We start from the raw sequence: 12,242 nt of genomic DNA on the forward strand, positions 1-12,242 counted from the left end.
TGCCTACGGAGACCTGCTCTCCACTCAATCCCTTTGACATTGCTTGCCCACCCTCCCTGTGGGAAATCTCACATGTTCCTGCTTTCTGACCTCGACTTCCCTGGTTTTGGACATGGTCCCTAGGGCACGAGCACTGGCAGCTGTCCCCATGGGGCTGAGCATGGGTTGCGCATGGGAAAGGCAGCACTTTGCATTCGGGAGGGCACTGGCAGGACTGGGGAAGGTGTGGGACACTGGGATCTCTGCGTGGGGAGGATGCTGGCAGTGCTGTGCACAGGGCTGCTGCCCTGCTGTCCCTTCTCTCTGCGCAGTCTGCATAGGCGATAACCAAGCCCAGACCACCCCACTGGCTCTGCATGTGCAGGAGCAGGCTCCCAGAGGGCCAATATGTTTTTGGATTCAATCTCAGTGTCTGCTGGCACAGGGAGGGCACATGAAAGCTGTACTCAACTCAGACAGCTCTGCTGGGGTGCACAGAGTGCACTGAGCCCCACAGACGGATGCTGGCTTGGAGGGGAAGCCCTGGAGGGGAACAGGGAAGCAGTGCGTACCTCCGCTCTCAATCAGCACGTCCAGGAGCTCGTCCATCTGCTGACTTCGTGTCATCTGCTGCAGCAAACGACAAAGAGGAGAGTAGAGGGCATTAGGAGGAGAGTCCCTCCAGCCACAAGACAGGTAGGTGGCTCCAGACCCCACAAACGGCTTTCTCCCATGCAGGAGAGATGCCACTCCAACACTGGGCTGGCAGCAGCGTTCAGGTGAGCACTGCAGGAACCTGGGACAAGCATGGTGGATATGGGGAGCACGGCGCCAGGTTCCCCCACCCTGCTGCTGACCCTCTGCTCAGTGGCCACAACAGACTGCCTCTTCCCGGGGCTGTCAGGACACACCAACTCTTTGGACCCAGCACCTTGCACTGGCATGTGCCTCCTTGCACTCCCTGCAGCTCCCTGGGAGCCATGCATCTTCATCCTCCTCTCCCTGACTGGGGTCTGGAAGGACTTTCTGCACACCTCCCTGCCAGCCAGCATAAGCCCATTTTTATCACTGCCAACAGCATCACTCTGTTTTCCTAAAGGCACCATCATGACCATCACTGAAGCTGCTGCCAGACTCTCACAAGAAGTAAGGGGTTCGTGGGCGATGGAGAGTCCTACCTATGGGAACAGCACTCCAGAATAAGGCTAAGCGAGGCAGATGGCATGGAGCAGGGCACTTTGCTAATGGGCTAAAGAGGGAAGGTGAGGTTTCCCAGTGACTTGGGAATGCTCAAGAGTGTTTCTCACATAGTGAGCACCCCAAAGAAGAGTACACCGAAGTCCTGGTATATTTGTGTGCGATGTCAGGATCCCAGGGTGGACTGGCACCTTTCATCAGCACAGAAGATGCTATCCCATCCAGCGTGGTGTCTGACTGCTTTGTGGCAGTCATTCAGCCACTAACTCTTCAAGAAAATCCCATGCCTTGTGGAAACAGACCTGTCCTACCCAGAGACCCCAAAATGGGTTGTAAATCCTGCAGATGATTTGTATTAACCACAAAAGAACACCCTGTACAGCCCTAGCCCTATAGAAAATAAAAATCATGCAGTTACCTGCTTTACTGCATCCTCATAGGGTGGAGGCTGCTTTACCTCTGAGAGGGCTGGGCTTGACTTACAAAAACTTGGGGATGGAATAGAAAACTTTTGACCTGCCTGCGTAGCCATCTGCGTGGGGGAAATACAGGGAAACGGAGTCAATGCACAGGGAGGCATGGCAGGAGGCCCAGCTCTCTTTCACCCCTGTTGAAGCTAGTATGGTGCCAGGGAAACTAATGATTTTGTGGGTCAAATCAGCTTGCACAAGTTGCTGGCCTCTGGGCAGGAGAGAGGGAGGTAAACTAGTTCCATCAGGCTAGCTCTGAGACCCAGGGCCAGGCTCACCTCCGGTCGTTGCTGGAGCACAGGCATGATGCCACAGAGCATCCTGGTGCTCAGTCCAGCCATGAACGTGCAGAGCAATGGGGAGAGAGAAACAGGCTGCTGGTGGTCAGCTGCACCCAGCCAGTGATGCAGCGCTTCCCCAGCTGCCTCCCAGCCCCTCTGCTGGGGACCCTCTCCATCACTGCCTGTCCAGGGGCATCTCACAGAGCCCAGGCCAGGGAAGACCACTCAAAAGAGTCATTGCCAGGTCAGCACCTAGGCTTTCCTTGTGCTTGTGCCAAATACCTGCATATCAGTGCCAGCTTTTTGCCGGTCCCCCCTTCTAGGAGGTACCTCATCCCCATGCTGTGACCATCACCTCTAGGCCCTTGTGTGCCCTTCCCCACTGCCTGGCCACAGCTGCCTCATCCCATAAGAGCCAGTGCCAGGGGATGAAGCATGGCCCCAGCAGGTGGGTCGGATCCAAGGCAGCAGTGAGGCCATTCAGCTTGGCCATGCACATCCTGGCCACCTTTCTGCAGAGGGCGGCTGGGAGGAACAGTTTCCCTGGCTTGTGGGGACAGCACTCCAATGCTGGGCAGAGACAGAGCTGTTGCTGAAGAGGGATCCTTGCCCCTGGGAGCCCCTCACAGGCAGCAGAGGAATGCCCAGGATGGGCAGTGCCACAGCCAGGATGAACTGCAGGACACCATGGGGCCATCCCCTCTGTATGCCTCTTGTGCTCAGGCAGCGAGGAAGGAGCTGGAGATGCCCCCAAGGTGTTGATGCTCCTTGTTGATGCTCACTGATGGCTGCCCAGTCGTCCAGAGCAGCCCTGCTGCCTGTCTTGGAATATCTCCTCACAGCACTGTGTCCCACAGCCTATTGCACCCACAGCTCTGCCGCATTGCCCAGCTCACCTCTACAGCTCCGTGCTCCACTGCTGAGGTCACCCACTGCAGCCCACTGCATTCCCTGCTCTCTGCCCCACTGCCCAGCTTATCCACAGCACTGCTCCCTACTGCCCAGCTCACTCAAAGCAGTGTTCCCCACTGCCCATTTCAACCCAGCAGCAAGCTCCACTGCCTACCTCACCCCTACAGCACTGCACTCCACTGCCCATCCCACTGGCAGCACTCTGTCTCTCTGCCCCTCTCCCCCTAAATTGCTCCCCATTGCTCACTTCACTGGCAGCGCTGTGTGCCAACTGCCCACATCACCTATCTCACTGTCCTCTGAATGGCTTAGAGACAACACTGCGCCCCACTTTCTGCCACCTCGCAGCACTGCACCCCTCAATGTGCTAACTGCGGGAACGTGATTTGTGTGGCTGTCACCCTGCTGTGCAGCTGTCGTGCACTCAGCATGCACTTCCTGAACATCTGCCCTGAATGCAGTGTGCATGCCTTGCACCACTGTGTGTGTTTCACAGACTGTATAATAGGTATTGCTGCTGCCTGGGAAACCCCGGTAGGGTGTTGGGATGAATTGGGGCTGTGATCAGCAGCACCTTGCGCTGCTTTTATGTGTTAGCAGCATGTGCCTCTCTCCAAGCTTTTGTACCTGTCCAGAGGGCTGAGTGAGGAGTGGTGGATGCTGAAGGGACAACTCTCTCCTGTGTTGGTTGCCTGGTGGGGAGGCACAAGCTCTATCTGACTGCAGACCCCAGTTGCAAGCCCTGCTTTATCTCCCCAAGAAAAGGCTTTCCATATGACTGGCTGTCCTGGTTTCAGCTGGGATAGAGTTAACTGTCTTCCTAGTAGCTGGTACAGTGCTATGTTTTGAGTTCAGCATGTGAAGAATGTTGATAACACTGATGTTGTCAGTTGTTGCTCAGTAGCATTTAGACTAAAGTCAAGGATTTTTCAGCTTCTCATGCCCAGCCAGGGCACAAGAAGTTGGCACAGGACACAACCAGGGCACCTGACCCAAACTGGCCAACGGTGTATTCCATACCATGGGACGTCCCATCCAGTATAGGAATGGGGAAGTGGGGGCAGGGTATCGCCGCTCGGGGACTGGCTGGGTGTGGGTTGGTGGGTGGTGAGCAATTGCCCTGTGCATCATTTGTACATTCTAATCCTTTTATTACTACAGTTGTCATTTTATTAGTGTTATTATTATCATTATTAGTTTCTTCTTTTTTGTTCTATTAAACCGTTCTTATCTCAACCCAGGAGTTTTACCTTTTTTTTCCCCGATTTCCTCCCCCATCCCACTGGATGGGGGGGGGGGGAGTGAGCGGCTGCGTGGTGCTTAGTTGCTGGCTGGGGTTAAACCACAACAGGCTGGGATAGAGTTAATTTTCTTTCTAGTAGCTGGTATAGTGTTATGTTTTGAATTTAGTATGAGAAGAATGTTGATAACACACTGATGTTTTTAGTTGTTGCCAAGTAGTGTTTAGACTAAAAGTCAAAGATTTTTCAGCTTCTCATGCCCAGCCAGCAAGAAGGCTGGAGGGTCACAAGAAGTTGGGAGGGGGGGGCACAGCCAGGACAGCTGACCCAAACTGACCAAAGGAATAATCCATGCCATGTGATGCCAGGCCCAGTATATAAACTGGGGGCAGTTGGCCAGGGCAGGGCAGATCGCTGCTCAGGAGCTAACTGAGCATCGGTAAGCAAGTAGTGAGCAATTGCATTGAGCATAACTTGTTTTGTATATTTAAATTATTTTATTATTATTATTGACATTTATTATTATTATTATAGTTATTTTCTTCCTTTCTGTCCTTTTAAACTGTCTTTATCTCAACCTACGAGTTCTACTTTTTTTCCCAATTCTCTACCCCATCCTACTGGGTAGAGGGGGAAGCGAGTGAGCAGCTGCATGGTGCTTAGTTGCCAGCTGGGGTTAAACAACAATACCGGGGTAACTGCCCTCCTTCAACCCAGTGGTCAAAATCCTTCACACACTGCTAGGAGCTGCAATGGCTCAGCAAGATGCCGAAAAGCCCTGCAACACTGCACTGGGGTTCTCCCAGGGGTGTAGGACCTGTGCCAGGGCTCTCCCTCAGGCTGAGGGATCTGTGCTGGTGCTTCCCTGCTGTGGATAGAGCTGTGCCAGGGCTCCATGGGGCAGGGGGAGCTGTGCCAGGACTCCCCCAAGGGCACAGCAAACTGTGCCAGGGCCTCCCCCTGAGGGGAAAGGCAGCTGGGTTAGGGCTCTTTTAGGGCAGAAGAAGTTGTGCCAATGCCCCCCCCAGGGCAGAGGGAGCTGTGCCAGGACTCCTCCAGGGGCAGAGGGAGCTGTGCCAGTGCTTAACCAGGGGCAGAGGGAGCTGTTCCACTTCTCCCCAGGGCAGAGGGAGCTGTGCCAGGGCTCCGTGGGGCAAAGGATGCTCTGCCAGGACTCTCCCAGGACACAGGGGCCTTTGCCAGTGCTCACCCAGGGGCAGAGATATCTGTGCTGGGGTCTCCTGGGGAAAAGGGGAGCTGTGCCAAGGGTCCCCCAGGGCAGAAGGAGCTGTGCTAGGGCTGAACGGGGCATGGGAGCTGTGCTGTGTCCCCACAGGGCAATTAGGTGTGGTGGGAGCAGGTGTCTCCAGGAGGTGCCCTGCAAAGGACCCTGTGGTGCTATCAGCTTCCAACTTGTTGTCCATCTGGGATACTCTGTGCCTTTCCAGGCAGCCCCACATGCTGCCATGCCCCCCTGGGTACCCACCCTCGGTGCCAACAGTCCTGGTCTGATAGGAAAGGACTCAAACTGGGATGTTTGACTGACTGCCCACAGACACCAGCACATTCACCACCGCGATGACATAAGGGGTGCTCTCCACTTACCGATGCTGTGCGAAGGCAACTGTTTGTCTGCGGGGACCCACTGCGCCCTTCTGCCTGTGAGCCGGGGGACACCGAGAGGAGATAGTGACTGTTGGGGGATGGTGGCAGGCTGATGTGCTGGGGGCTCTTTGCAGCCCCGAGTGGAGAGTGCTGGGGGGAGCACTGTGGGCTCAGGAATGTTGAGGAAGTGAGGGTGCTTTGCCCTGCAGGCTCCAAGCAGTGACTATTTACAATGTGAGGCAGCTGCGGCACCCCACAGTTACTTAACTTATCCGAGCTGCTGGCTTGGCCTTTCAAGGCAGTTTGTTTGGATGCAAATGGACAGCTGGACACTGCGTTTTCTTGCTTGATGGGGACACCAAAGAAATGCTGAGCAGTCTGCTGCTTATCCTCAAGGCCATTGCTTCTCTTTCGCTTCTGGAGCTGCATTCGTAGCTCTTCCACCTGCCTCTGTTCTTGCTGTAGCTTCCATGTCAGTTCATTGATGACCTTCTGCTTCTCCACCAGCATCTTGTCTTTCTCTGTGTCAATCCCTTCCAGCTCCAGCTGGATGCTCCCTCCATTCATGCTGCTCATGAGACTTTCTTCAGCACTGCCATGAACTGGAGATGGCTGGAGACCAAACTGTGGAGAAGACATGGGCCCATCGTTGAATGTGTCTGGCAAAGAGCCACTCACAGAGAGGTCGGAGGAGGCTGGAGAGATAGGTGGGGTGGAGCTGGTGCTGCCAAAGTGGTAGAAGCCATTTGATAACATGCTGGTGGAGGACTGCGACTGGTAACTTGAAAGGGTGCTTGTCGGAGTGACGGGGAAGGTGACAGTGGTGATCTCACTGAAGTTTGGCACCGTGTTGCTGCCGCAATCCTGGAAGGGCCGCAGCCGTTCCATCAACGCTGTTTTGGTACCTGACACAGGCAAGCCTCGTATTCGGAGCTGCTGTCTCAGTTCTGATACCTGGAAGGAAAGTCACCAATGATCAGTCCCAATGGCAGATGAGCCCTTCAGAAACCCAGCATTTCTAACAAGGAGTCTCAGATCACAGGCTCCCAGCTTCCTGCTTTAAAGCTCTGACCCCCCAGGTGCTCACTGTCTCACCTGCAGTCACCATGCACAGCCCTGACCACCATACGTCCTGCAGGTTCTCGACCTTTCCTAACAGGAAACCTTCCTTCTTCCTCCAGGAACTGTGACCACTCTCCATGAACCAGCAGTGGTCCTTGGGCCATGAAGGTAACTCAAGATTCCCTTCCTAGCAGTAGGTTTCTACATGAGCAGAGGACTTCCACACAGACCAGGAACTAGCTGATGGCATCCTTTAGCCCAGAGAATGTGACCATGTACCTTGGAGCCAGATACTCCATGTTCAGGCATCTGCACGTGGTTCAGGCATCTGAGCTGGGGCATCGCTATGGCCAAACTCATACTATTTCTACCTCACTTTATTTCTTTCTTGAATAATGAGTATTGCCCCCAGGTCTCTGCTCCTAAAAGGACTTGGCCTTCCCCATGGCTGAGGGTCCATTAGCAAAGTATAAAAGAACTTACGCTCTGCCTGTCTTGCCTACATGAGAGATTTAGGTACTGTTCAAAGCAGTGCTCATAGCTGCAGACTCCAGGAGATACCTGCTTGTGCAGAGAGCTGAGCTGGCCTGGCTGCAATGATGACTGAGAAGCTGAATCACTAAGTGGAGGCCATGCTGACGTCCTAGCTTCTGGCTGGTCTGCTAGCAGCACCCATGATGTCCACCGTAAAACCACAGATGGTAGGACCCATGAGCTGCAGAAGCAGCAGCACAGAAGTCCTTTAGTCCTTGACCTGGTGGCCTGGCCTGCAGCCATCTCAAGTTATACTTAAGGTTTTCTGATACATGCCCTGGAGCAATATGCACCCACGCCACCTGCAGAGCAGCAAACCTATGTTTTCAGTTACCGTCACGATGATCAATTTCTGACCCAGTGTGATGTATTCCTGGGTTTGCTCACAGCATGGTAGTTCTGGTTTGCTGAGCTGTAACGCACGGTCACTCCCAGCCAGCTCAGCCTGTCGTGCTACACTATGTACTTCAGGGGTAGAAAAGCACATTCAGGCTACAAGATTCTGCTCCTGCAGTGACAAAGTTTGCACTCACTTTCAGATCATCCAGGTTAGACGGCAGAGGGCCCGGCTTGATAGATGAGACACAAGTCTGGCCCGAAAAGGTGGTTTTCACAGGAGAAAGAGGGGTGTTGTTGACAGAAGTTGATGAAGAATTTGAACTTTTGACCATTTGCTCATTTGATTGCCTGAAATAACAAAGGAGATTTGGGGTAATTTTTCTGTCCCCTGAGGTCTCTGTTCCCAGCTCACCATCTCTTTGCTCCCTTGGGACTGCTATCTGCTGTATGAGACCTGAAGGATTGCCAACCCCAAGGAAAACCAGAATGGGCTGTAAAGAGATTGCTGGTGACCCACCAGCAGGTCACAGATGCCCCAGCCAGTGCTCAAAGCCAGAACAGCTTTGCAGGAGACTGTGCTGTACCCAAGCTTTTATGTTTTACCTGCATGCGTCTATCCCCCTTGCACTGGCACAAATGGGTACAGCAGGGGAAAGTTTGGAAGAGAGACAGAACTAAACCCTGTTATTGGCACATTGCCACTCACTTTAGCTGGCCTTGGTGCATCCCTGGGTAGCTGAAGTGCTGCTGCTGCTGTTGCTGCTGCTGCTGCTGCTGGCTGAGGATCTGGAGCTGCAGGAAGAGCTGCTGCTGCTGGAGCAGTCTGGCATATGCAGAATCCATGGGTGGAGGGGACTTCTCTGCCTTCTGGTCTGGAGGGATGTACTGGTGATACTTCAGCTTCTTCACCTTGGGTTTGGTGTCCTTGGGCTTTTTGTGACGGTTCTTGCTATCACTGGATGATTTGGACTGTTGGTCCAAGAAGGAAAGGAATTAGCTGGGGAAAGATCTTCTGCCACGCCCAGCCTGGGGCAGAGCAAGGGTAGCTCCTGCCGGCACCCTGACACTCCAGCTCCAAGAGCTGCTGTGCCTGTAAGTGGGGGAATCCCTAGGGGCTGTGTCCCATCTCAGTTGTGCTGGACAGCACATGAGATGGAGAATGACCCTTCTCACCGGGAAGGTGTTTCAGTGTTGCCTTATATCTCCTTCTGCTCCTAGCCCCAGGGGACGTTTCCAGTGCAGGACCTGAGCAATTACCTTTAGCAAGGTGCAGTGCTATACCTTGTACCGTGACAAAATGAATCAAATTGTAGTTTTTGACAACATGGCTTGTCTCCCTGCATTATTCCAAGCCTTTAAGGCCAAACCCCCAGACCCCCCACACATGTGGGGTGCAGCACATGGGTACTTCAGGCTTGGACGCAGCCAGGTGCCCTGGGCTTATTCTGTCTCCTGGGCAGCCTGGAGGCACAGGCATTACCTTTACAGCGGAGGGCACTGGGAGGGTTGGGCTTTCCTGCCCCGCCATCTGCTTGGGGCTGTCACACTGGCTGCCCTGCCCCGAGGCCGGGTCCGGTGCGTGGCCATCAGCACTGTGGGGGTGATCCTGCAAGGGAGAGGCGAGCTGTGCAGTGGGAGAGAGGATGTGGGGCCAGTGCCAGGGGCTGGCCGGCCTGGATGGCCTGTGCCCACAAGGGGCACCTGGTACCCCATTCCCCCTGCCCTGTGATGTCCCCAGTCCCCCAGTCCATCCCAGATGCCTCAGTCCCTCCCAGTTCCCCCCCCCCCCCCCCATGTCTATCCCAGCCCACTATCCCCACTCTCCCAGGCTATCCCAGGCCTTTCTCAGTCCTCTGTCTCCCCAGTACAGCCTAGTCTCCAAGCCCACCCATCCCACCTCAGCCCTGTATCCTCATTCCCCCCAGGACACCGCTGGCCCCTCAGTGTCCCCCGGACTAGCACAGTCACCCCAGTCCACATCTGGCTGGCCCCAGTCCCTCTGGTCACCCCCCCCCCCCCCAACCCCCAGTCCGCTTCAGTTCCTCCCAGTCCATCCCAGCCCCTCCAGTCTGCCTCGGTCCCCGTCAGCCCACCCCGGTCCATCCCATCCCCCAGCCACTCTCCACCCCGGCCCGCCGCCTGCAGTACCCGCGCCCGCCAGCAGGGAGCGCGGCGGCCCCGCTCAGCCCCGCGTCCTCCGGCGGGGCCGTGGGGCCCCCACGGGCAGGAGCCCGAGCTCCGGCGCCCGGCCCCGGCCGTGCCTCCGCGCTCCCCGGGCAGGCAGGGTGCCTCGGGCCCTACCTGGGGTGCCCCGGCAGGGGCGGCGGGGGCTGGCTCCGGGGCCTTGGTGCCCGCCGCCAGCTCGGTGGAGCCCGGGGAGTCCTCACTCCTGGCCTGCTCCGGGGACAGCCCGTCGTTGCTGCTGTCCTCCTCGAAGGCGAAGGCGTCGGCCGACTTGGGGAAGCTGACCTGGGTGCCTGGCGGGGGGAGAGGGGGTGACGGTCAGGGCCCTGCACTGGGCAGGGGGGACGAGCCTGACGGTGGGAGGGATGGGGTGAGCCTCGTGGCAGGCTTCCGTGCCTGCGCCCAGCTCCTGCAGAGCTGGCCGTGGGCGAAGGATGTGGTGCTCAGAGAGCTCGGACGCCTCCCCCCGTCGCCAGCCATGCACAGGGGCAGCGCCTGGCTGTGCCCCCATGGCCGAGGCTGGTGGGAGAGGGGCTGGTGTCGGCTCCTGGCCTGTGCCGTGGACCGTGTTACTCGGGAGCGGGAGAGAGGAGGCGTCCGACGAGCCTGGCCTGTCAGGGGCAGGGGGCTTTCTGCAGGCAAGTGGGGCTGGCGCAGGAGTGGTTCTGCTATCCTGCCCCACCGCTGGACTGAGTTGGGGAGAGGGGTGTTAGCGTCGCCCTCTCCACCAGCTGAGCACCCCAACCACAAGCCCACACCACGCCTGGGATCCTGTCCTCAGCATTAGAATGGAGGTTGAAATCCACCTGGAGGGTGACCCATCCGTTCATGGCACGAGAGCCAACATGAGTGGACCTGGCTGCAGCTGAATAGAGGCTTCCAGATCCTTGTCCCTGTCCACAGGCTTCACCCACACGGCATGCTTCGAACCACCACCATTGCCTCCCTGACGGCCCCAGACATTGCTTCTCCCCCCTGCAAAGCTCCCGGCACGCTATCTCCTAGTCAGATGGGCAAGAGCTCTTGACCCCCAGCTTTTGCTGATAAATAAAGTGCTGAAATAAAAAAGGTCTCATGTGAGTCTCAGGAGGGCTGCAGGTCGGGCTAGAGGAAGGAGCAGTGCAGCCATGCTCGTAATCTCCTCGTGCTCATGTCTGGCATTTGTCAGGCAGCCTGGCATGCCGATAGCGAGGTGACAAATGGGGAAATAGGAAGGGCCCAGGGACAAGCTTCCACCTGTCCCTGCTGCCGGTCTAGCCATGTGCACCTCCTCACCGACACGCACCCTCCTGCTCTGACCCCTGCCCCTATCTGCAAGATAAGGGTTATCTTTGCTTGCTCCGGCTTGTGGTGCCAGGGTGGGCAAGGAAGCAGGGAGCCCTGTCTCCCTGTCCTGAGCTGCTGCCCAGCCACCATACGGGGTGGGGATATGAGATCAACTGTGTCCTGTGGAGACCCTCTCCTCCCTGCCCTCCAGGGCATGGGGCTCCTTATATGTCCCTGGAAATAGGGCCTGTCCCCTCTCTCTCAGAAACAGCACCCAAACTGGGTCTTCCCTGAGGAACTTCAGCACTGCGTGGTCTACCACCTGGGCTGGGTGGGAGCTTCTCCCCATGCCTGCAGACGAGCGTGGGCATCTTCTCTCTGGCAAAATGAGACCAAGCGAGGGGGACTTGTGGATCTGCAAGACTCCCGCTGTGCTGACATTTAATAAGCATGCATGGAGAAGTGGTGCCAAAACCAGGAGCCCAAGGGACCTTCAGGACACCATGGCAGCCCAGAGCATGACAGGAATGTGCTGCATCCTGCTGCTTGATACCACGGGCCTGTGCCGGCTGGGGAATGCTGCCCTTATCTGTCCTGCTCTCACCCAGCCCGGGGCTGACCGTATTGTTTCACGATCCCATGTCTCTGCTGTAATCTCAGGCAGAATGGTGTTTGCTCGGGGCTGTTTCTAATGCACTGGGTATTGTCCTCTCAAGCGTATTGGACAAAGTGATGACAAGGACCTGGTAAAAAAGGGTTCTTATATCACTGCTCAGCTATGTAGGGCACTGGCGGCCTCCTGTCACTGGGACGTTAGGGCTTTCGGTTGGGGTCTGGCACTTTCTGCTCACCCTGCCGGAGGTGATTAGAGGAACACGTCAGCTGAACTTTCCACTGTATAAACAGTTGAGATTCCAAGGTTAAAGTAAAATGATTTTAAACCCTGTCATCTTTCTGGTATTGCAAAAACAAAAGGCTTAATGTTCAGCAGTGCCAGTGCTCATCTCTGTTCTGTGTTCAGCCCTTCACCCCAAATTGTGAGCACCACAAGGTGCCTCTGACTCCAAAAATCAGCTTGAGGAGCTGTCACCCTGGGGCTTCAAAGATGAGAGCTGCGATACGCCGGACATGGAGCAGCTCAAGGGCCAGACTGGAGAAGCCGCTGTACATAT

At 56.1% G+C, this 12,242-nt stretch overlaps 1 protein-coding gene across 6 annotated transcripts in view; it reads right to left on the reverse strand.

The window, feature by feature from the left end:
* The window catches only part of MYOCD (myocardin), a 263,077-nt gene that overhangs the window by 2,706 nt on the left and 248,129 nt on the right, over positions 1-12,242 (reverse strand). For 3 of the 6 annotated variants that reach the window (XM_049812112.1, XM_049812110.1, XM_049812114.1), the window contains 6 exons: positions 9,922-10,097; positions 9,101-9,226; positions 8,327-8,589; positions 7,815-7,968; positions 5,686-6,639; positions 552-609 (listed from right to left, as the gene is read on the reverse strand). In XM_049812112.1, coding sequence (XP_049668069.1) covers positions 552-609; positions 5,686-6,639; positions 7,815-7,968; positions 8,327-8,589; positions 9,101-9,226; positions 9,922-10,097 — 1,731 coding nt within the window. Of the gene's footprint in view, positions 1-551; positions 610-1,411; positions 1,709-5,685; positions 6,640-7,814; positions 7,969-8,326; positions 8,590-9,100; positions 9,227-9,921; positions 10,098-12,242 lie in introns of those variants that run through there. The other 3 variants (XM_049812115.1, XM_049812111.1, XM_049812113.1) reach the window with 3 other exon arrangements.

The sequence above is a fragment of the Accipiter gentilis genome, chromosome 10 (genome assembly GCF_929443795.1).
Source record: "Accipiter gentilis chromosome 10, bAccGen1.1, whole genome shotgun sequence".
Lineage (NCBI taxonomy): Eukaryota > Metazoa > Chordata > Aves > Accipitriformes > Accipitridae > Astur > Astur gentilis.